Source organism: Panthera pardus, unplaced genomic scaffold, assembly GCF_024362965.1.
Source record: "Panthera pardus isolate Hobbes unplaced genomic scaffold, ASM2436296v1 HiC_scaffold_8, whole genome shotgun sequence".
NCBI lineage: Eukaryota > Metazoa > Chordata > Mammalia > Carnivora > Felidae > Panthera > Panthera pardus.
The window spans coordinates 153135894-153159014 of record NW_026527013.1 but is presented as its reverse complement, the minus strand read 5'-3'; the positions used below and the strand labels follow the sequence as shown (position 1 = coordinate 153159014).

General features: G+C 44.2%; 2 protein-coding genes and 1 long non-coding RNA gene across 3 annotated transcripts in view; all 3 read left to right on the top strand.

Moving 5' to 3' along the window:
• The first annotated feature begins 4832 nt into the window (after positions 1-4832).
• Positions 4833-17315, top strand: ZC3HAV1L (zinc finger CCCH-type containing, antiviral 1 like). Its single transcript, XM_019452901.2, has 4 exons — positions 4833-5253; positions 6122-6257; positions 10859-11117; positions 13137-17315. Exons 1-4 carry the CDS (start codon positions 4886-4888, stop codon positions 13268-13270), a joined length of 897 nt encoding a protein of 298 aa, XP_019308446.1. The 5' UTR covers positions 4833-4885; the 3' UTR covers positions 13271-17315.
• Positions 12170-12971, top strand: LOC128775562 (uncharacterized). Its single transcript, XR_008420347.1, has 2 exons — positions 12170-12489; positions 12743-12971. It is a non-coding gene; the product is annotated as an uncharacterized LOC128775562 (long non-coding RNA).
• The window catches only part of KIAA1549 (KIAA1549 ortholog), a 168563-nt gene continuing 159477 nt past the window's right edge, over positions 14036-23121 (top strand). The window contains exon 1 of the mRNA XM_053896747.1: positions 14036-14127. Within this exon, the coding sequence (XP_053752722.1) occupies positions 14036-14127 (92 nt within the window). The remainder of the gene's footprint in view (positions 14128-23121) is intronic.

The window sequence follows — 23121 nt, the reverse complement described above, 5'->3', positions numbered from 1 at the left end:
CCTGCCGCTAGTCAGAATTGCTCTTCTGAGATTGTAAACTTTTTAAAAAGTTTATTTATTTTTGAGAGAGCGAGCAGGGTGGGGCAGAGAGAGAGGGAGTGAGAGAGACTCCCAAGCAGGCATGATCATCGTGGAGTTGAAGTTGGAGCTCGAACTCCCGAACTGTTGAGATCACGACCTGAGCCGAAACCAAGAGTCGGATGCTTAACTGACTGAGCCATCCAGGCGCCCCTGACGTTGTAAACTTGTATAACCTACCTCTGTATGGCCTTTAGCTCTCTTGCTCTCACGTTCCCTACACACATGCTGCCCCTTCTGGTCTTTACTTCCTTTCTTATCCAGCTCTGAGCCCCTTCAGCACCTGGCCACTCCTTCGGCGAATACTTTCAGTCACCTAGAACCTTTGACTTTATGTCCCATCCATTTGGCAAACCTAGCAATGTTCGTCAAATTCCGTTTCTATAAACATTGAGTAGTTTCGTTTTTACTTATTTTTAATATTGAGTACTTTTAGAGAGAATTGCAGAGCTGTTTGGATTAACACCATTACGTACACCTGGTATTCAACTTTGGCAAAGCCCTCTCACGGCCCACCTGCCCTCTCGGCCCTCATTCCCCCAACCCCACAGGACAGCTTTGTTAGACCTTCGCTAGCCTCCTCACGTGACGACTCCCCCCCTCCACACATTCTCAGTCTTATACTTAACAACACAAATGGCTATTAGACTTTTTCTCCTTCATCTTAAGCCTACAAACTTGTCTTTTTATATACTCATCCTTGCTTCTTTTCCTCTTGTTCTATGGTTTTTCTTCTTCCGTCTGAGGTTAATTCTTCCCATGTCCTGTCCTCTCCCACTGCCTTATGAAAATCACCCACTGAATTATTCTTCTCAGCCAAATTTCAACGTTCCCTTCTTATTGGCTCTGTTCACTTGGCATAGAACTACGCTTGCCTCTCCTATAATAAAACACCTCCCTCCATCTTACGTCTTCCTCTAATTATTATTTTATCACTACCTTATTTTTTCAGATAACTTATTTTAAAAAGTTGGACTTTCCCATGGGGCACCTGGGTGGCTCGGTTGAGTGTCGACTCTTGGTTTCAGCTCAGGTCAAGATCCCAGAGGTGTGGGATAGAGCCCCACTTGGGATTCTCTCTCTCCCTCTGCCCCTCTCCCCCACTCAGGTTCTTTCTCTAAAATAAAAGACAAAAAGTTGGATTTTCTCATTTTTCTTTTTATTCTTAGCCTACAGAATTCTGCCTTTTCTCATTATACCTCTGGAATAAACTTGCCTAGTTTATCAACACTCTCATAGGGAAACTCCCTGCAGCATTTTATAATGCTGACCACCTCCTCCTTGAAACTTTCTCCTCTGTGTCCATGAATGAATCTCATTTTTCTCTAGGCTCCCTTTATCGGTTTCTATCTTAGGCTGGCTTCCTCGGAAGAAAATAGAAAAGGATTGTATGCAAGGAGATTATTTGGGAGGTGATTCCAAGAAACACTGGTAGAGAAGTGGGGAGGTGAGTCAGGGAAAGGAAGGCAATATAGGGCATGTTAATGAGCAGGTTACAGCCGTGGGCAACTGGGGCTCAATGCCACTGACAAACTTTTGGGAAATTATGGAATATACACTTTGAAATTGTTCCACCTGAGGAACAATGCCCTGGGATATTTAGCCACTATCTGGTAGGAAAAACTCTTCCTTTATCCTCTTAGGTTCAATTTCTGGAGTGTGAATTTAACTGACAGCAGACAGATTAACAGGAGAGAAAGGGGTGGGGGGGGACGTTCATCACGCGCATATGGAAACAAAGGGACTCCCTAAACCGTTAAAGATTACGGTTTATGTACCTAAATTAATAGGGGAGAGGGAGAGGGGAGAAAAGCCTTCTGTGGGAAGAACAAATGGTTTCCAGAGGAACAAACGAGATATGGAAGTTTGTGATAATGTTTGTTTATGCAGGTGCCAGTGATCTCTGTTTTATTTTATTTTGTTTTTCCTCATGGCCATGAAACTTGCCCAGAGAGAGGATCTATGGCAGCCTCACTTCCAGCAGTTTCTGCCTTTGGTGAAATAAGGGAAGCTCCAAGAAGGCTTCTTTCTACATCTGCTGAATCTCAAATTGTCTTTAGTTTAAAATAACCTTCCTACCAACTCTGGGGGTCTGAGTGGGCCCCCACCTCACTCATTCCCTAACATCACCAGTCGAGGGTTCTTGCTGGAGTGTTGATGCCTTGGCAATTCCAGCCTGCCTCAATGGCCGGCAAGCTTGCTCCTTCTGGGGGACAAAGACCTTATGCAGACAGTCCAGGTGCAGATGTAGTCAAAAGACCTAGGCGAGGCAGGAAGGAAAGGCTACTTCCGCTTTCCTTAGGATTTTTCTCTTCCTCCCCTTGCCTCTCTAATGTCGCTAAAATAGAAGGCTCTATCCTCCCATGCTTGCTTTACACACTTTCCATTTTGCGGAGAGAGCTTATCGACTCTCGCCGTTTCAATTACCTAATAATCTGATGTCGCTCAAGTCTATATCCCCCGCATCTTTTGGAAACTCTAGACCTGTGCCTACAATACAACTGCCTACTGAGCCTCTTACCTTGGATTGTCCACTGCAATCCCAACACAATGAAAACTGAAGTTACAGTCCCTCAAATCCTCTTCGGTTATTCCTTATCTTGCCCTGCTCTTCTAGAAATCCATTCTTCTCACGCCTACCAGGGATCTTTCTGAAACACCTCTCCTAAGTATGGCCAGGCCCTGTTTTTTAAGTTTACAGACAGAGCAATGAACAGGACAAAGCCTACTTTGTCCTGTCCAACAGATTGCCTACTTTCGCCTGCTTGAATTCTACAAATACAGAAATAAGAAGAGACACGATCAGTGGTAAGTTCCGCGTGGAGAGGTCAAGAAAGGTCTTGCTGAAGACGTGTCATTTAATCTCAGATGAAAGGCAGAAAGGATACATCTAGAGCAGGAGAAACATTCTGCGCGGAGGGATCCTGCCACTTCCAGCTGAAATTCCTTTAATCGCTTCCCAACGTCTTCAGGATAGAAGTCCAAATTTCTAAGCATGGCAGAGAAGGTCTGGCCTCTTGCCAGTCAGTCACCTTCCTCTTATGTTCTTTACATTACATGCCATCAGCTGGTTTAATCCCCACAACCACCCTGTAAGAGAGCTGGTTGAGTTCCTCCGTTAGGTCTTAGGTGTCTCTGTTTTCTGTCACAGCATGAGCGGTGGCTCAAAAGCTGTTCATTAAATGAGCAAGCTGTTGGGCAGAAAGGATAGCTGCTTCCATTTATTCATTTTTAATTTACATCCAAGTTGGTTAGCATATAGTGCGATAATGTTTCCCAGAGTAGATTCCAATGATTCATCCCCTGTGTATAACACCCAGTGCTCATCCCAACAAGTGTCCTCCTTAATGCCCCTTACCCATTTAGCCCATCTCCCCTCCCCCCCCACAGCCCCTCCAGCAACCCTCAGTTTGTTCTCTGTATTTAAGAGTCTCTTATGTTGGGGCACCTGGGTGGCTCAGTGGGTTGAGCATCCGACTTCAGCTCAGGTCATGATCTCGCGATTCGTGAGCCCGAGCCCCGTGTTGGGCTCTGTGCTAACAGCTCCCGGCCTAGAGCCTGTTTCAGATTCTGTGTCTCCCTCTCTCTCTGCGCCTTCCCTGCTCGCACTGTCTGTCTCTGTCTCAAAAATAAATAAACATTAAAAAAAAAAAGTCTTATGTTGTGTCCCCCTCCCTGTTTTTATATTCTTTTTGCTTCCCTTCCCTTATGTTCATCTGTTGTGTATGTTAAATTCCTCATATGAGCGCAGTCTTATGATTTGTCTTTCTCTAACTAATTTTGCTTAGCACAATCCCCTCCAGTTCCATCCACATAGTTGCAAATGGCAAGACTTCATTCTTTTTGATTGCCGAGTAATACTCCACTGTATATATAAACCATATCTTCTTTATCCATTCATCTGTCGATGGACATCTGGGCTCTTTCCATACTTTGGCTAATGTTGATAGTGCTGCTATAAACGTTGAGGTGCATGTGCCCCTTTGAAACAGCATACCTGTATCCCTTGCATATATACCTAGTAGTGCAATTGCTGGGTGCTAGGGTAGTTCTCTTTTTAACTTTTTGAGGAACCTCCATACCATTTTCCACAGCGGTTGCACCAGCTAGCATTCCCACCAGCAATGCAAAAGAGATCTTCTCTTTGTGCATCGTCGCCAACAAGGATAGCTGCTTCGTAGACGTACAGGTCTAGACTGGTGTGGTCCAACGACAATAAAGTGAGCCCCACATGTAATTTAAAATTTGCTCGGAGCTACATCAGAAAAGTCAAAGAAACAGATGAAACTGTAAGAACATTTTTATTTCAATATCATCAAGTGAACACGACTGAGAAAGTTCTCAATCAGATATTTTGCATCCCAAAACCTTTGCAATCCAGGGCGTGTATCTCACACTTCCATCACCTCTCGGTTCCAACCGGTCACGTTTCAAGGCCTCGACAGCCACATGCCCACATGTCGCTGGTGGCTCCCTCGGAGTCCTTCCCCCAGCAACCCCCTAAGGGCCCTCGTACCTCATTACCCGTTTTATCTTTGCAGCCCTCATGGGCACCTCGGATCCTCTCATTTGCTCGCGGGTCACGCCTCCCCCCACCACCCACGTCCCTCTAGGCGAGGCCTCCCCTTGACCGGCGCTCGGTGAACGCGGTGGCGCCCGCGGGTGGCCCGCAGGCCCCCGCCCCCGCCTCTGCCGCCGCGGCGCGCCCTCCCCCCACCCCCGGCCCGGCCCCGGGAGCTCGGGCCCGAGTCGTGGACGTGACTGGGAGGAGTCTGCCCGCCTCGGGTTTCCGTGCTCGGCCGCGGCCATGGCGGAGCCCACGGTGTGCTCCTTCCTCACCAAGGTGCTGTGCGCCAACGGCGGCCGCATGTTCCTGCGGGACCTGCGCGGCCACGTGGAGCTCTCGGAGGCCCGGCTCCGGGACGTGCTGCGCCAGGCCGGGCCCGACCGCTTCCTGCTGCAGGAGGTGGAGATGAGGGAGGGCCTCTGGGACGCCGAGGCCGAGGCGGCGGCCGGCGCGGGCGGCGCGGGCGGCGGCCCCTGCGCCTGGCGGGTGGTGGCCGTGTCCTCCGCGCGCCTCTGCGCCCGCTACCAGCGCGGCGAGTGCCAGGCCTGCGACCAGCTGCACCTCTGCCGCCGCCACATGCTGGGCAAGTGCCCGAACCGCGACTGCTGGTGAGGCGGGCGGCGGGGGAGCGGGGCCCGGGGGGAAGGAGAAAAGGGATCGCTCGTTCGGGGGGTGCACCCCGCCCCGCCGTCGGAGGGCGGAAGGGAAGGCCCGGGAAGGGGCCCCCGCGGCGTCCTCGGGGGTGGGGGAGGGGGCTCCGGCGCGGAGCGAGGCCCGAAGTCGTCCCGATCGGTCGGGATTTCTTCACCGCTGCTCGCCCCCCGGAGTCCAGCCCCTGCCCGCGGAAACCGCGGCGCGGCCGCGGGAAACCCGGACTGGGACTTTTGAGTTCGTTTACTCCGGTGGTCCTACTGGGGGGCTTTTGCGGACCTGTGAGGTCCTCGGACCCTTTATCGAGAGTGCCCTTCCTTTCTTTGCACGTAACCTCAAAGTTTTACCCAAGTGAGTCGGTGCTCACCGGGTTTAGAAAGCCCGATCTGGAATGACCCCCAGGAAACCGAGGGCGGTGTTTTGAGGCCTCTGGTCATCCTTGGTTCACTCAGGCTCCCCAAAGCGGGGTCGGGGGCACACTTCATTCCCAACGTCGGGGGACTGTGGGGGGGGGGGTGGGCAGCTGTTCGGGGTGGAGAAGTACTGTCAGTCACCTTCCGGCCAACAACAGAAGGCATCAAGGCAGGTGACTGGGGCAGGGGGTGCCTTTGGCTGGCGTTCAGGCATCCCGATTTAAAATGCAAGTGACCTTGGGAGGAGAGTGGCTTCCACTCGGCTTTTTTATTATTAGCGCTGGCTGTATTAGCTGTGGTATCTTTGGGTTCAGGGAAAATTGTTTAACTTCACACGTGAGTCGAAGGCCAGGACTTTGGCGGACTGGCCCCTTCACCTGGGCCTCTGATCCAGAGCTCTGTGTTCTCCTAGGTCTACCTGTACCCTTTCCCATGATATCCACACACCCGTCAACATCCAAGTTCTGAAAAACCATGGGCTTTTTGGCCTCAATGAGGCCCAGCTTCGGATCCTGCTTTTACAGAATGACCCCTGCCTTTTACCAGAGGTGAGTTACCAAGAATTCACCCTCATACTGAATGCACGATGAAGGAGATCGAGAACATCAAAAGTCACCTTGCAGAGGTCAGGTGTATGGGTGGAGGTTATGGTGCAGTGCTGACCTTTATGCAGTCTCTGTGATTTTAGGCTTTGATCCACAAGGAGTGATGGACGCGTGTGGTAAAGAAATAATGAAAATGGCTACTAGTTTATTTTATTTTTATTTTTTTGAGAGAGATAGAGAGCAAGTGGGGGAGGGGCAGAGGCAGAGACAGAGACAGAGAGTCCCAAGCAGGCTCTGTGCTGTTTGAGATATCTCAAACTCACGAACTCAGAGATCATGACCTGAGCTGAAACCAGGAGTTGGAGGCTCCAACTAAGCCACCCAGGCGCTCTTAGCCACTAGTTTTTTGATTGCTTACAGAAGGCTAAGTCATTCACATATCTTAGCTCATTAATAACCTGTCCCGGTTTTACAGGTGAGGAAACTGAGACTCAGCTACATTAACTTGCTCAAGGTCACGTAGTACATAGCAGATTTGAATTTACATCTGTCTCTGAAGCCTGTGTTTTGTGAATTGCCTGTTCATGCTTTTGCCTATTTTTCTGTTGAGGCATTTGTTTTCCCTTTAATTGATAAGGTGTCTTTTTTTTAAAGTTTATTTATTGGGGGGGTTGTATAAGTGGAGGAGAGGCAGAGAGAGAGAGAGAGAGAGGGAGAGAGAGAGAGGATCCCAAGCAGGCTCCATGCTTTCAGTGCAGAGCCCAACTTGGGGTTCGAACTCCCGAAACTATGAGATCATGACCTGAGCTGAATCACGAGTCAGACATTTAACCGACTGAACCACCCAGGCACCCCTATTAGATGTCTGTAATGATACGGGTCCCTTTTGTGGTCACGTTTGTTGAAAGTATCCTCCCCCATTTACTTTCTTGGGGCTTTAGATACCAATTTTAATTGCTTTGAAATGATTTAGTTCCAAATGTTTAACCAGTGCCCATTAGAACTGCTGTCATGGTGAAATTAGCGTATTTGTATCTGCTTAGCTATACACAAAGACTTTTTGAAAACAAAACAGTTGGAATCCCCAAAGAAAATATTACAAGAGCCCACCAGTGAAAAGTAGAATTTTCTACTCTAGCACTGATGCTGTCGTAGACATTCAAGTTGCCAGAAGAGGGGTGGGGTGGGAAGAAGGGGGGATGTTGGGAAACCGGAGGGTCGTTTGTGAGTGTGGTGCCCCGTTAATGCTAAGGTAGTTCAGGGTCGAGAAGGGAAGGAAGTCACAGGCTGGAGGTATGAGCTGGAGCCTTTGGTGAGATGGCAAAGGCCGCCCTCAAGGCAGTAGAATCTGTAGGAGTCAGCCTTAGCCACGGGGTTTATCCTTGGCATCCACATCTCCTTTCTCACTTCTTTGGGCTTTGAAGCCAGACTTGATCAGTCATGGTTATAAGCCAGATACATCCCAACGATGTTGCCAAAAGGACCCGGAGCCGCAGCTGGAGCAGGTTATTGGCAGGAAGGGAGAAGAGAATGGCAGTAACGGGGGTCCAGTCCAGTCCTTCCTCTCTGACAGAGAAGGGGTGGCGACACTTCTAGTTACCTTTTAGTTAAAAAAAAAAAAATTTTTTTTAATGTTTATTTATTTTTGAGAGAGAGAGAGGGAGACACAGAATCCGAAGCAGACTCCAGGCTCTGAGCTGTCAGCACAGAGCCCGACGTGCGGCTCGAACCCACGAGCTGTGAGATCATGACCTGAGCTGAAGTCGGATTCTCAACCTACTGAGCCACCCAGGCGCCCCAACCTTTTAGTTTTTACGATATTGTTTGACTTACAGATGTTTAACGTTGTTACATTGTTGAACTTATTGAGCCCGTTTCCTTATGGCTTGTGCCTGCTCTCCTGGGTCCAGCCTCGTCTTGTCATACCCGACTACCGCAGTGTTTTGTGAGCAGCCAGTGGGCTGGCTGCACTTGGGACAGGAGCCCACCCCTGGTCCTGTCACCCAGCACTGGAGGTGTGTATCCTGTGACACGCAGCATGGCCACTTTGGTAGCGGGGACCACGGAGGAATCAGGAATGGTGCCCCACATCTCTTGTATGGAAATGGCTCTGACCCCTTTCCACCACTCTCCTAAAGACACAGTACACAGGAACAGATATATCACACAATAAAAAGACGATAGGGACAAACATTGTGATCTTATGGTTATAATGATAAATATATTTGGTCTTCATCCCCATTCCCGACATAGAGCTCCTAAAACCCTTGGAATTTCCTACATGATGAGAGCTCTAAAGGTGTCTGTTGTTAAGTGATTTTTGGAAAGCCCTTTGGTAACCTAAGGATGGGAGCTGGTTGTCAGGAGAACAACTTTTTTTTTTTTTCCCCAACACTTTTTTTTAACTTTATTTATTTATTTTGAGAGAGAGAGAGAGAGAGAGAGAGACTGTGTGAACAGAGGAGGAGCAGAGAGGGAGAGGGAGAGAGAGGTTCCCAAGAAGGCTCTGTGCTGTCAGTGCGGAGCTCAACCCCATGAACTGTGACGTCATGACCTGAGCCGAGACCAAGAGTCGAACGCTTAACCACCTGAGCCCCCTAGGCGCCCCGAGAGTTGTAACTTTTATCCCCTCCCCCTCACTCTTCCACCCCCTGGGAGGGCAGAGGGGCCTAGGGATGGAGTTCATTTACCAGTGGCCCATGATGTAATCGATCATGCCTGTGTTAGGAAATTTCCATAAAAACCCAAAAGGACAGACCTCCAGACAGCGTGCAGGGTGGTGAGCACACGGAGGTGCTGGGAGAGTGAGGCCCCAGGAGAGGGTATGGAAGCTCCACACCTTTTCTCCCCTCACGTCTCCACGTGCGGCTCTTCTACCTGTGTGTTCCTGGGTTATATCATTTTATAATAAAGTGGTCATCTGACTCCTGTGAGCTGTTCTGGCACATTAACTGGAGGAGGAGGTGGTGATGACCTTTATAGCAGTTCAGGCAGCAACAGATGGACATTTGAGGTGGGGCAGCCTCGTGGGACTGAGCCCTTAACCTGTGGGATCTGCCGCTACGTCCAGGTAGACAGTATTCGGGTGGAGTTAAAATCTGTGGGACATCTGGTCATTGTCCTCTGAGAATTACTTGGTGGTGTTGAAAGAAACACACATTGGAAATACGTACAATGTGATACTAATACATTTGAAAACTTCAATGAAATGGACACATTTCTAGAAAAAAATATGACTCATCCAAATGGTTTCAGGTTGCCTGGGTGGCTCCATTGGTTGAGCGTCTGACTCTTGATTTCCACTCAGGTCATGATCTCACTGTTCGTGGGTTCAAGCCCTGCCTCAGGCTCTGCACTGACAGTGTGGAGCCTGCTTGGGACTCTCTGTCTCTTTCCCTCTCTCTCTCTGCCCCTCTCCTGATCACTTTCTTTCCCTCAAAAATAATAAACAGGGCGCCTGGGCGGCTCAGTTGGTTAAGCGTCCGACTTCAGCTCAGGTCGTGATCTTGTGGTTCACGAGTTCAAGTCCCACGTTGGGCTCTGTGCTGACAGCTCGGAGCCTGGAGCCTGCTTCGGATTCTGTGTCTCCCTCTCTCTCTCTCACACTCTATCTCACTCTCAAAAATAAATAAACATTAAACTAATAATAAATAAACATTAAAAAAAACTGTTTTAAGAAAATACAGAAAGCCAGAATAGTGTTTATTTTTGAACAACAAAAGCATTAAGATAAAAAATTTAGGGGTGTCTGAGTGGCTCAGTCAGTTAAGTGACTGTTGATTTTGGCTCAGGTGGTGATCTCAGTTGGTGAGGTCGAGCTCCGAGTTGGGCCCTGCGCAGCACAGAGCCTACTTGGGATTCATTCTCTCCCTCTCTCTGTGCCCCCCCTCAAATAAATAAATAAACATTTTTAAAAAAAAGAAAAAATTTAAAATCGCACGGAACCACAGTATTAGTTAAAAAGTCTTCTACAAGAAAACATGAGGCTTGGGGCGCCTAGGTGGCTCAGTCAGGCGGCCGACTTGGGCTCAGGTCATGATCTCGCGGTCCGTGAGTTTGAGCCCCGTGTCAGGCTCTGTGCTGACAGCTCAGAGCCTGGAGCCTGTTTCAGATTCTGTGTCTCCCTCTCTCTGACCCTCCCCTGTTCATGCTCTGTCTCTCCCTGTCTCAAAAAGAAATAAAAACGTTAAAAAAAAAATTTTAAGAAAACATGAGGCTCATACAGTTTTATTGTGGAGCTCTATCAAATCTTTAAGGAATGGATTATTTTTATTTTGAGGCTAGGTGTAGGATCTCTTTTTCTTGATCTCCTCTACATCCCTGAACCAGTGTCATACTGTTCAGTTCGTTTATATTTTAACATATGTTGGCCCAAGTCTCTGCTGATCACACTTCTTTTACAGAAATGTTTTCTCAGGGTGCCTGGCTGGCTCAGTCAGTGGAGCGTGTGACTCTTGGTCTCGGGGTTGTGCGTTCGAGCCCCACGTTGGGTGTAGAAATGACTTAAAACTAAAATCGTAAAAATAAATTTTTTTTTCTTTCGTCAATTGCCGTAAATGACAGTGCAAACAAACGTGTCAAGCGTCGCTTCATTTCTGTGCCAGGTGTGTTTGCTGTACAACAAAGGGGAAGCGCTGCATGGCTACTGCAACATGAAGGAGAAGTGCAACAAGTTTCACGTGTGCAAGTCCTTTGTCAGAGGGGAGTGCAGACTTCAGAAATGCAAACGGTCCCATCAGCTCATTCATGCCGCAGCCCTGAAGCTGCTGCAGGACCAAGGACTGAGTGTCCCAAGTGTCGTTAATTTTCAGATAATCTCTACCTACAAGCATATGAAGCTGCACAAGGTGCTTGAAAGTCAAGGTGAGAATATCAGAGGGAGAACACTACCGACACATAGTTTTGACCAGAAAGTGAGTCTGGGGGGGATAGCACCTCACATTGTAAGTTTTGCTCTATCCTTGGGGAAACCGGACCACCAATATTTTCTGATGTTTTCTGATGGAGAACTATGGTTCTTCTTTTTTTTTTTAAATTTTTTCTTAAACTTTACTTATTTGTTTTGAGAGAGACAGAGAATGCACGTGCAGGGGAGAGGCAGAGAGAGAGAGAATCCCAAGCATGCGCTGTCAGCACAGAGCCCGATGTGGGGCTCGAAGTCACTAAACCTTGAGATCATGACCTGAGCTGAAACCAAGAATTGGACGCTTAACCGTCTGAGCCACCCAGGTGCCCCTAGAACTGTGGTTCTAACTAAAGGAAGGAAGGGATAGAGTTTAGTTTCTGCACCGCCGGCTAATAACATCTGCCCAAGGGTTTGAGCAGTGTACCTCCTCGCTAAGCTGGGGGCCAGGAAGTAGGTACAACTGTCCTCACAGCTTTGTTAGGAAGAAAGAGGAAGGAGGTGGGCCAGTGGCCTAGAAAGGGAAGGAAAACACAGGAATGGATTTCTTTATTAAATTTGAATTCAAGTGTTTTCTTTTTCTTTCTTTACTTTTACTGAGGTAGTAAACATACAACGTTGTATTAGTTTCAGAGGTACGTATTTCGATATTTGTATACACAGCAGAAATGATCGCAGTTAAGTGTAGGTAACATCTGTCATCATACATAGTTACAAAGTTTGTTTTCCCGTGATGAGAACTTTTAAGAAAGTATGTTCTTTTTTAGTTATTAAGAAATTTTAACCATATTACAGAAAAATTTAGGAAGTAGAGAGTAGAGATATAAATTGCATGATTCCACTCACTCCATCCACAATGATCGTTACCATTTATTTTGCAGGGCCGTCCCTCCTGTTACTATACAAATTCCGGTCTAGTTGTGGTCGAAGTGTGCATTAGTATCTTAAATTTTCACTTTATCAAGAATCATAAATATTTTCCCATGTTGCTGCATAGTCTACCATTAAAAAATGGGTCTACAAAGTGTGGTTTGGTGTACTTTTAATTACAATGCATTCAGGTTACTTATTCTATTCGATTTGTTTATAGCTGGAAATCAGTTTCAGTGGGTGGTGGGCTTAGGAGAATTGCTGAATTTGGGAAAACCAAACCAGCAAAGTCAGAGTCTCCAAACTATTGATACGGAGTTCTGTTTTGTTTTCCTTCTTCTTTTGAAATGTTTATTTATTTTTGAGAGAGAGAGGTGGGGGGGGAGGGGCAGAAAGAGAGGGGAACAGAGGATCTGAAATGGGCTCCATGCTGACGGCTGCTTAGCAGACTGGGCCACCCAGGTGCTTCTTTTTTTTTTTTTTTTTAAAATTTTTTTTTTCAACGTTTTTTATTTATTTTTGGGACAGAGAGAGAGACAGAGCATGAACGGGGGAGGGGCAGAGAGAGAGGGAGACACAGAATCGGAAACAGGCTCCAGGCTCCGAGCTGTCAGCCCAGAGCCTGACGCGGGGCTCGAACTCACGGACCGCGAGATCGTGACCTGGCTGAAGTCGGACGCTTAACCGACTGCGCCACCCAGGCGCCCCCACCCAGGTGCTTCTTGATACGGAGTTTTCTTCTGTTGGGATGGTCGTGGCTGACTTCCTGAGCGGGTGGTTTGAAGGTAGTGTTGGAGGCTGTCTAGGGAAGCCTGAATGATGGCGGGGATCTTCTAGGCCAGGTACAGGGCCTGTCATCACCCTCATCTGGTCTTGTTTAGTGGGTCTCTCCTAACTATGAACTTGTGTGTGTGTGTGTGTGTGTATGTGTGTGTGTGTGTGTGTGTGTGTGAAATAAATCTAGAAAACACAAACTCTCCAAATCCAGAGCAGTGTTGGGACTTTTGGCTGGGATCTGATCTGCTGGGCCGATGCTCCCAACACAAAATGAAATGGAGAGCGATAAAAGAGGTGTCCCGGGAAAGCTCATCTCTTCGTCTTCTTTTTAGGGAATTCAGCTTCAGCTGAGTGTTCACAGGGCCTTGAGGAGCCAGGAGTACACGTAGCCGGCGCTCCAGAGGCCAGCCCTCTGGTGCCCGGCCCCGCTCAGTCAGCCAAGAAACCACATGCAGGTAAACCTTAAAGGACGTCAGTGAAAGAAGAAGCGTGTCCAACTAGAAGGTCTGAAAACAAAGCTTCTGTTGAGCTTAATTTGTAAGCTCATTCATTTCATCATTTTCCAGTCACGGTCGTAGTAGTACCTACCTCACAAGTTGTTGTAAAATCAAAGAGGACGGTGGTCGGGGATGTGGTTGGACGCTGAGCAGGCAGAGAGGATAGGACGTGAGTATGGTTGGGGTCGGTCCAGCGTGCACCGTGAAGATGGCCCATCCTGCCCGAAGTCCCCAAGAGCTTTCCCCAGGCCGGCGGGAGCTCCAAAAGGAGTGGGTTCTGCTGACTTGCTCTGTGACCCACCCAGGGTTTTTCCTATGCGCCCGTATACGCAGTTTACATAGTGGTAGTTCTAGAATACGTACACTTTGTACTCTTGTTTTTTCTTAAAGTTTCATAAGCACCTTTCCCTATTCGCATTTTATCACGTATAATCATTTGAATGCACGGATACACTAACAGATGATCGCTTACTTCACTATTTCCCTTATTCTGGGATATTTCAATTCTTTCTCACAAATTTTGAATAGGACTCTTAAAATCCTTACCATACTGAATTTTTGAATTTCTTCTTTTGCTTAGGCTTGTAGGTGCTAAAGGATACCGTCTTTTTGGTTTGCGTTTCTTTAAGTATATGCAAGTGAGTATTTTCCTGTGTGTGTTTTCTGTATGTCTTATATAGTGCATTTCGTGTTTGCCCTTCAGTTCCTGGGGCCCTCCTCTGTGCTGATATGGCATGGCTTTCGATGAGGTTCCTCGATTTTCACGAGAGGATATCACTTGTACCTGCTCATATGATACCCGCCTCTGTGGATCCGTCCTCAGCCAGTACCATAGCTTTATAACTTTTGAGTGCTCACCAAAGATTTCTACCTCACTCTATCCACTCTCTGTTTTTTATTAAATTTCTTTGCCAAAGCTCCATTGCTGCCGTTTAAACAGTATGTTGTTCCTCTGTTCCTCGAAGTCGTATCCATTCTTTCTGTGGATCAGGAGAGACCATCAGAAACCTATATACCTCACCCATCTCACGTTGCCTTTATCTCCCTTCTCCACCCCGCCCAGCTCCCTTCATCCAGTTAAGCTCAGATGTTTGGTTCTTTGTTTTCATTGAGGGGTACGGAGAAGCAGCATCATGAGATCTTTTTCTGGGTTTCCTGTTGTGATATCCCCAAATGTCAGTGTGTAAAGTTTTGTTTGTTTGTTTTTAAGTTTAACTTTCCTGCGATAACACATTTGAGAAATAGGGACAAGGGTAGTGAGTTTTTCGTAAAGCTGCATTAATTTAGTTTAGAAGCATGTTTTATCATGAAATGCTGTCTTCTCTACTGGGGAAGGTGTGCAGAAACATCCTTTTCAGAGTGAGAAATTGCTGTGTTTTCTCCTCATGGACAATGAGAGTCACGCGGTTAATCTTTTCACTTTGGTTGTCCACAGCAGTATTTCTGAAAGCCCTTCTGTTCTGCGTACCTTGTTTCCTTTTTCCTAGTTCTGATTTTTCCTGGTGCTATTTTTTTACAAAATTATTTTTACATTTTATTATTATTATTTACATTTTATCCTTTTACTATGTGTATTTTTGCTATAAGCCATCTAAAATTCTTTTTTAATTTTTCATTAAATTTTTTTAGCCATCTTAAATTCTTAATGGAAAGTGTAGGGTATAAATGTATATCCTGTCTATTAAGAGACTTGGTGGACTTTTACAGTATTGTGTTTTTTTTTATACATCTTCTAATTATGCTTTTATGTGCAGTTATTAGCTCTCTGTAATCTCTGTTACAATATTTTATGTATAGTGAATACATAGGGAATGTATAATATTCCCTTTAAAGCTTAGTTCTGTTAGTATTCATTCTGTAAAGATATTTTATATAATTATACTTGACCCTCATTTCCAGCTCATGATTCAGCTGTTGGAAAGTTACTACAGGAGAATTGGAGATGATTTTTCTTTGGTCATTTATCAGGGTGTATGAGGGAAGGTGCACATCCATAGACCCCACAAATTCAACATAACCTAGGTTAAATATTAACTTTCCTATAGACTCGTCCCTTCTTTGGTTTCTTTATTTTTGGAGTATCAACAAACTACCAACTTAAAGCAAAACCCTACAAATTGTCCTCATACTCGTCTTTCTCCTGGTTCCTTATGTCAGACTGGTTACCCAGTGTTGGAGATTAGTTTCCCTTCAGAACTCTCAAGTTTTTGTCCTCCTCTGCCCCTTTCTTTCCATCCCCTACACACAGCCTTGTTTCCAATCCTCATCAGCTCTTGCTCTTATGCCACAGATCCAGGACTCCTTGGTTTTCCGGTTCTGTCTTGTGAGAGTATTTTTATAGAAGGTGTGAGGTAGCCCCCTGCTTTCCTTCAGTGATGGCAGCCCCATTTTAATTTTTCATACAATAGGCTTTTGTGGATTTCATTGGTCTCCTTACCACCTTCTACTCACCCCACCATCTCCAAGCCTTCCACCCTGTGCCCAGTTGGGCTTTTGAAATGCAGATCTAATCACATGCTATCTTTTGCCATAACCTTCATTGGTCCCCACAATGCAAGGTAGGAGTCATAAACTCAAATGCCTTCTTGGATGAGACAGATGACCTAAATGGATGATGTGAGCTGGCTGTAAGAGAAATGGGGGGAGAGAGGACGTGTCGTAGCAAGTTGCCCATCTGAAGGGGCACCTGCCTCTCATACCCATGTGGGCGAGCAGACCCAGGCTGTCATGTTGTCCAACTAGTCGAAAGAAGCCAGATCCAGATTTTATGATACATTTTCAGGTTTTTAAATATTGGCCTTTGACTGAGTTTTGAAAATGCAGACCAATATTGTGTGTACTGACCTACTTGTAATTTTTGGAATGTGCCATTTTATTTTATGACTCTCTGTTTGTAAAGGATGTTCCTGTTAAGTGCCAATCCTTCCCTCTTCCTGCCTTGAAATCTGGCAAAACCAGATTCTTTAAAATGCTAGTTAGTCTTTCCTGACCCCAAGAGAGGCCGTTCTCTTAGCATTCTCAAAGTTCTCAGAGTAGTACTTGCTTTGCCAGGCTTTCTGCTTTAACTCCCGAGCTTTGAGCCAAAACAAAACCGTAATTTCTTCTTTTTGGACACTTCGCAGTGAAGAAGTATTTTTTGTCATGTAATGAATCAAACTCTGTGTTTGAATCCATGGAATCAGTATGATACTGGTCTTCATTGTTCTTTTTTGCCCCCACATATATATTTTTAATTTTCAAAAAGTCTTTTTTCCCCTAAGGAATGTGTTATTTAAGGTAAACATCTTTTTGGTGCTTCATTTGGAATCATCAAGGCCTAAAATGAACTGCTTAAGACTTATGCTTATGACACTAATTCCTCCCATCAAGGAATTAAATCGCTTCCTTACTGATGGGTTCCTTGATTTCTCTCGTGATAATTTGTTCTTGGTTTTATCTAGGCCTTATATATCCCTTATTACATTAATTTTTTCTTGGCTAAATACATCTGTATTGCTACTCAGTATGGGAATCTCTGTCATTAGAATGCTATTAATTTTTTAAATGTTTGTCTTTTGTTGAATTATCTTTGTTCTACCAGTGTTAGGTGGCCTTTTTGTTTCTTCCAAATGTAAAACCATAGCTGCAAAAAAGACATGTTTGTCTTTTCTTGTGTATTTCTGTTTTGCTTTGTGTTAAATAAAATTGTGTTAAAATATAAATTCTGATGTTTCTTCATTACATATGAAGTTTATTGTTGGCTTTAAACAAATGTTCTCTATTTAATAAGGGAAAAAACATTTATTGTTGGAAGCTTTTAGTAAGAATTGGTATCTTTGTATAATCATATAATTTTTATCATTTAACCACCTAACATGATTATGTTACTGGTTTTACTATATTAAAACCTCCTTAAATTCTGAGTAACTCTGTTATGACATATGTTCTTCTAATGTATTTCTTTTCACTATTTGGTAATTTTTGTTATAATTATATACATCTATACATTCATAAATAAAATTGATTTATATTTTATATGTGTATGCAATTTCCTTTTTATTTTTATTGCTATATGCTCAAAGTATGTTTATTCTAAGCACTATTTTGAGTTTTGTACATTGATTCGGAATGTCATTATTATTTAAAAAAAATTTTTCCCAGCTTTATTGGGATATTATTGACATATAACACTGTATAAGTTTAAGGTGTATGAGATGATGATTTGATACATGTATATAATTGTGAAATGATTACCACCTTAAGGTTAGTTAACACATCCATCACCTCATATTCATTATTATTTGTAAAATAACGTATTACTCTATCATTGAATTTCTCTATTCTTATTTAGGAATATTTTTCCAAGAGATTTATTGGAAAATAAAGTATTATATCATTGTAGAAATTTGGGAGAATACAGGAATGTATTCAGAAGGAAGTAATAATCACTCATAATACCATTGTGTAGTGCTGTTCTAAGTTCTTTAGATATACTACCCTGTTTAATGATCAAAACACAGATGAGTTAAATCAGTACTGCCCTGACCCAGGCAAGAGAGGACCCTGCCTTGGGCCTCTGCTTTAAAAGGTTTTCTCTGCTTATGACTTACACCACCCAGGCCCCACGGAAATGCTTCTCCACATCTCTTATCCTACGTCCTCAACACAAAACATGATTGCTTGTGAACTCTGTGCAGGTCTGTGGGCTGAACCACTGTCATCATTGGAAACAGATACAGTTTCAGACTTTGTGGAGGGTTTCTGTGGTGGAAACGTGTGGGAAGCAAAAACGAATCAACCTGTCAAGGCCTGCCTTTTGGATTGCCTGGATATTATAGGTCCTTGCCTTTCGGATTGCCTGGATACTGTAGATCCTTGCACAATCAGTGGTTTCCAGTATCCATTTCCCTTCCTCTTTGTCTTCTGATCAGTAGCTCTGGGCATACCTGCAGTTGTGTGGTATTTACTGCAAGTACACATGGCAGCTGGGGCACATTTTTGCACTATTAGCCAATTCACATTACTCTTCAATATTTATAGCAGAAGTTTTCCATGTGGCATGCGAGAGGCAGGATTCAATTTCTTCCATTAGCAAGTACATGCACATTGAAGGTGGTAATGAATATATGGTTTTATGTCTTGTTTTTTACAGAAATATTCTTGATTTACTTAAATTTTCAAAAAGTTCGGGGTGCCTGGGTGGCTCAGTTGGTTGAACGTCGAACTCTTGGTTTCGGCTCAGGTCATGATCTGATGGTTTGTGGGATTGCGTACCGCGCTGTTGGGCTCCAGGCTGACAGCGTGAAGCCTGCTTGGGTTTCTCTCTCTCCCCCCTTCTCTCTTTCTCTCCCTCCCTCCTCCACATGTATGCTCTCAAAATAAATAAGTAAGCTTTTAAGAAATTAAAAAAAATATTCTTGATTTACTTAAATTTTCAAAAAATTAAATGTGGAGTTGCACTTCAGTTCAGGATGTGGGAAGTCACAAGAAGAATCAGATAACCTACAAAATCGTAACTTTTCTCAAGCTTGGTCATAAGTCAAGAGTAAGAGACTGGTCATAAGTCTCAGCAAAACTAAAAGGCACCCGACGGAATGGGAGAAGATATTTGAAAGCGACATATCAGATAAAGGGTTAGTATCCAAAATCTATAAAGAACTTATCAAACAACACCTAAAAAACAAATAATCCAGGGGCGCCTAGGTGGCTCGGTCGGTTAAGCGGCCGACTTCGGCTCAGGTCATGATCTCACGGCCCGTGAGTTCGAGCCCCGCGTCGGGCTCTGTGCTGACCGCTCAGAGCCCGGAGCTTGTTTCAGATTCTGTGTCTCCCCCTCTCTCTCTGCCCCTCCCCCGTTCATGCTCTGTCTCTCTCTGTCTCAAAAATAAATAAACATTAAAAAAAATTAAAAACAAAAACAAAAACAAATAATCCAGTGAAGAAATGGGCAAAAGACATGAATAGACACTTCTCCAAAGACGACATCCAGATGGCCAACCGACACATGAAAAAATGCTCAACACCACTCATCATCTGGGAAATACAAATCCAAACCACAATGAGATACGACCTCACACCAGTCAGAACGGCTAAAATTAACAACTCAAGCAACAACAGATGTTGGTGAGGATGTAGAGAAAGAGGATCTCTTTTGCACTGCCGGTAGGAATGCAAACTGGTGCAGCCACTCTGGAAAACAGTATGGAGGGTTCTCAAAAAATTAAAAATAGAACTACCCTATGACCCAGCAATTGCACTGCTAGTTATTTATCCAAGGGACACAGGTATGCTGTTTCCAAGGGGCACACACACCCCCGTGTTTTTACCAGCACTATCGACAATAGCCAAAGTATGAAAAGAGCCCAGATGTCCATCGATACATGCGTGGATAAAGAAGATGTGGTATATATATATATATATATATATATATATATATATATATATATATATAATGGAGTATTACTCGGCAATCAAAAAGTATGAAATCTTGCCATTTGCAACTACATGGATGGCACTAGAGGGTATTATGCTAAGCGAAATGAGTTGGAGAAAGACATCATATGACTTCACTCTTGAGGACTTTAAGTTACAAAACAGATGAACATAAGGGAAGGGAAGCAAAAATAATATAAAACAGGGAGGGGGACAAAACATAAGAGACTCTTAAATATAGAGAACAAACAGAGGGTTACTGGAGGGGTTGAGGGAGGGGGGATGGGCTAAATGGGTAAGGGGCATTAAGCAATCTATTCCTAAAATCATTGTTGCACCATGTGCTAACCAACTTGGATGTAAATTAAAAAATAAATAAATTATTAATTAAAAAGAGAGTAGTCATAAGTCAAGTTCTGAAATCCAAAGAGTGACAAGGTTGTGTATGGAAAGACATGACATAAAAATGATTTCAGCTTTGACGGAGCATGGGGGAGAGGTGGCATCCTTACACATGGGTAGGATGAAACCAGGTATAATTTTAATGAATTCTTAAAGGCCAAATATGGGCTAACCGGTCAATTTGTAACAGGTAATAGAATAAAACACCAAGAAAGTTATGCAGGGAAAACTAAAACAAATAGACCGCAATGATTACTAGCTGATCTCCTCCCAACACAGACTTTCATAGATGAGACTGTCTCTATAGTATAGCAGTGCTTACGAACATAGCAAAAGATGAAAAGAAATTATAATATCCAGTTGGACAAGGAGCCTGAGGGCAGAAGTTCTGTACTGCTGGAGGAATGGTATATTGGAGAGCAAGTTGGCAATATTGTAAAAGGTCTTAAAAATACACATGCTTTGAGGTGCCTGGGTGGCTCAGTCGGTTGAGCGTCTGATTTCGGCTCAGGTCATGATCTCGTGGCTCGTGAGTTCGAGCCCCGCGTCGGGCTCTGTGCTGACAGCTCGGAGCCTGGGGCCTGCTTCCGATTCTGTGTCTCCCTCCCTCTCTGCCCCTAACCCACTCTCATTCTGTCTCTGTCTCTCTCAAAAATAAATAAAAACATTTAAAAAATTAAAAAAAAATACACATGCTCTTTGATCAAATAATTCCAGTTTGAGAAATATATCATATGATAATAAAAGATGTATACAGGAATTTACTTACAAAGTTGTTTATATTTGTTAGGTTCCTGGCAAGAAGGAGATGGTACACTTAAAATGGATAAATGGAGACAATTTAATGAAGGACTCTCTATGAAGAAGTAGGCAGGGTCAAGGGAAACCCACAAAGGTGGGTGGCATAACTTGGGCTAGCAGTGGTGGGGGCACCATACCACCCTAAGCATGAAGGCACAAAGGGAAGGAGCTGTTCCAAGAACCCGGCAGGAGTAGACATAGGACAGAACCTCCCACCAGATGCATTCTAGCTCTTATGCTTGAGGACACGGCCAACTAGTAGTATTTTCAGGGTGGGAGCTGGGGGAATAAACACCCTTGGTTCCTTTTCCATGATCAGATTTCTTGCTGGTGTTATCCACCCCCACCCCCTCCCACACTGGCCAGATGCATCGGAAGCCAGAGAGGGAGGAAGCCCAATGAGGCAGTCTTGCAAAGTCTCGCTTCTCGAAGCAAACAGCATGGTGGAGAAGGGTGGAGGGTGGATCGTGGGCCAATAGAAATACCTAGCACGATGTCTGAGGCAGCATTACGTATGAAGGAAACCACCTAATTGTCCAACATTAGGGAGTGTGCTGAACAACTTATGATAGGTTAGTATTTTGGAATACAATGCCTCCATTAAAAATGATGGGAGTTTGGGGAGTATTACCTATTAAGGTAAAAAGACGTTCATAATATAGTGTTTAGTGCAACAAATTTTGTGTACAGCCCGATCCTAATTTTTTATCAGCATGATAATGTGGGTATGTATGTACACACATTTATGCATTTAAATGCTTGGGAGAGCATAGAGTCTAATGTTAACAATGCTTCTTCTGGTTAAGTGAGACTATAGATAATTTTAATATTCATAAACTTGATTCCCTGTATCTCCTACCTTTTCTACAATGTGTAATAAAAAATTAAAGTTCTTTTTAGAAAAATGAGAGCTATGTCATGATCCCATTTTAATTCTGTGAGCTAAGTAGGTGCTATTCTTAACACTGACAAGGAAAATTCCTTAAAGATTCCATTAGAAGCCAGTTTCATTTTTTGAATCTAGTTACAAAATTCTTAAATAAAATTCCAGCAAAGTACGGAACAATAATAATTATCATGGTATATTATTACTGCCAATAACACTACTGAGGGACCCAATTTTTTAACTTCTTTTCATACAACACGATGAGGTAGGTATTCTACTAACATTTCCATTTTTAGGTGAGGAAACCAAGGCTCGGAAAAGTCACGGCCAAAGTTACATGGTTATCGAATGAATGGTAAACCAGTATTTAAAGTCAGGTCTGTCTTCATCTAAACCCAGTGTTCCAAACTATACCATGGCTAAGTAGAACTTATCTCCAGAAATACAAGACTAGCAGATCATGAAACTCCGAATATATTCATCGTGTCAACAGGATGAATACTGAACATCAGAAGATTACTTTGTGGGTATTGCAAAGTCATTGTATAATATTTTTAAAAACTCTCAGAAGCTGGGAACAGGTACTTCATTAACTTGGTGTCTGTGTCTTTAAAAACAAGAAAAATCACATTAATCAGAAATTGACCAGTCACTATCATAGTTACTTAGCATGCTTTGAGAGATTATTGTCAATGCTTCAACCTGGCAGAAAGGGGTCAGAAGGAAAAAGATCAAAACATTACTATAGTATTAAAAAAAACAAACAAACAGGGACGCCTGGGTGGCTTGGCGGTTAAGTGTCTGACTTTGGCTCAGGTCACGATCTCACAGTTGGTGAGTTCGAGCCCTGAGCCCCGTGTCAGGCTCTGTGCTGACAGCTCGGAGCCTGGAGCCTGCTTTGGATTTTGTGTCTCCCTCTCTCTTTGCCCCTCCCCTGCTCTCTCTCTCTCTCTCAAAAATAAATATTAAAAAAATGTAAAAACATCACTGTAGTAGTCTGATGGAAATGCATTCATTCATTCATCCATTCATTTACTGAGACCCTATTTTGTGCTGGACCCTGTACCAGGCATTGACCAAATAGTGGCCATGGGTACTACTAACTAACACTAACACTGACGTAAAGCTTGCCAATGTGCTACGCTCTTTTCTAAGAGTTTTATGTATACCGATTCATTTAATCTTCATACAGCTTCGTGAGGGAGTTATTATTATTGTTCCATCCTCTAGATGAGGACACCGAGGCACAAAGGGGCTAATGTGTCATAGCTAACAAGTAGTGGAGATGTAACACAAATACAGAGAGTCCTGGCCCGAGTC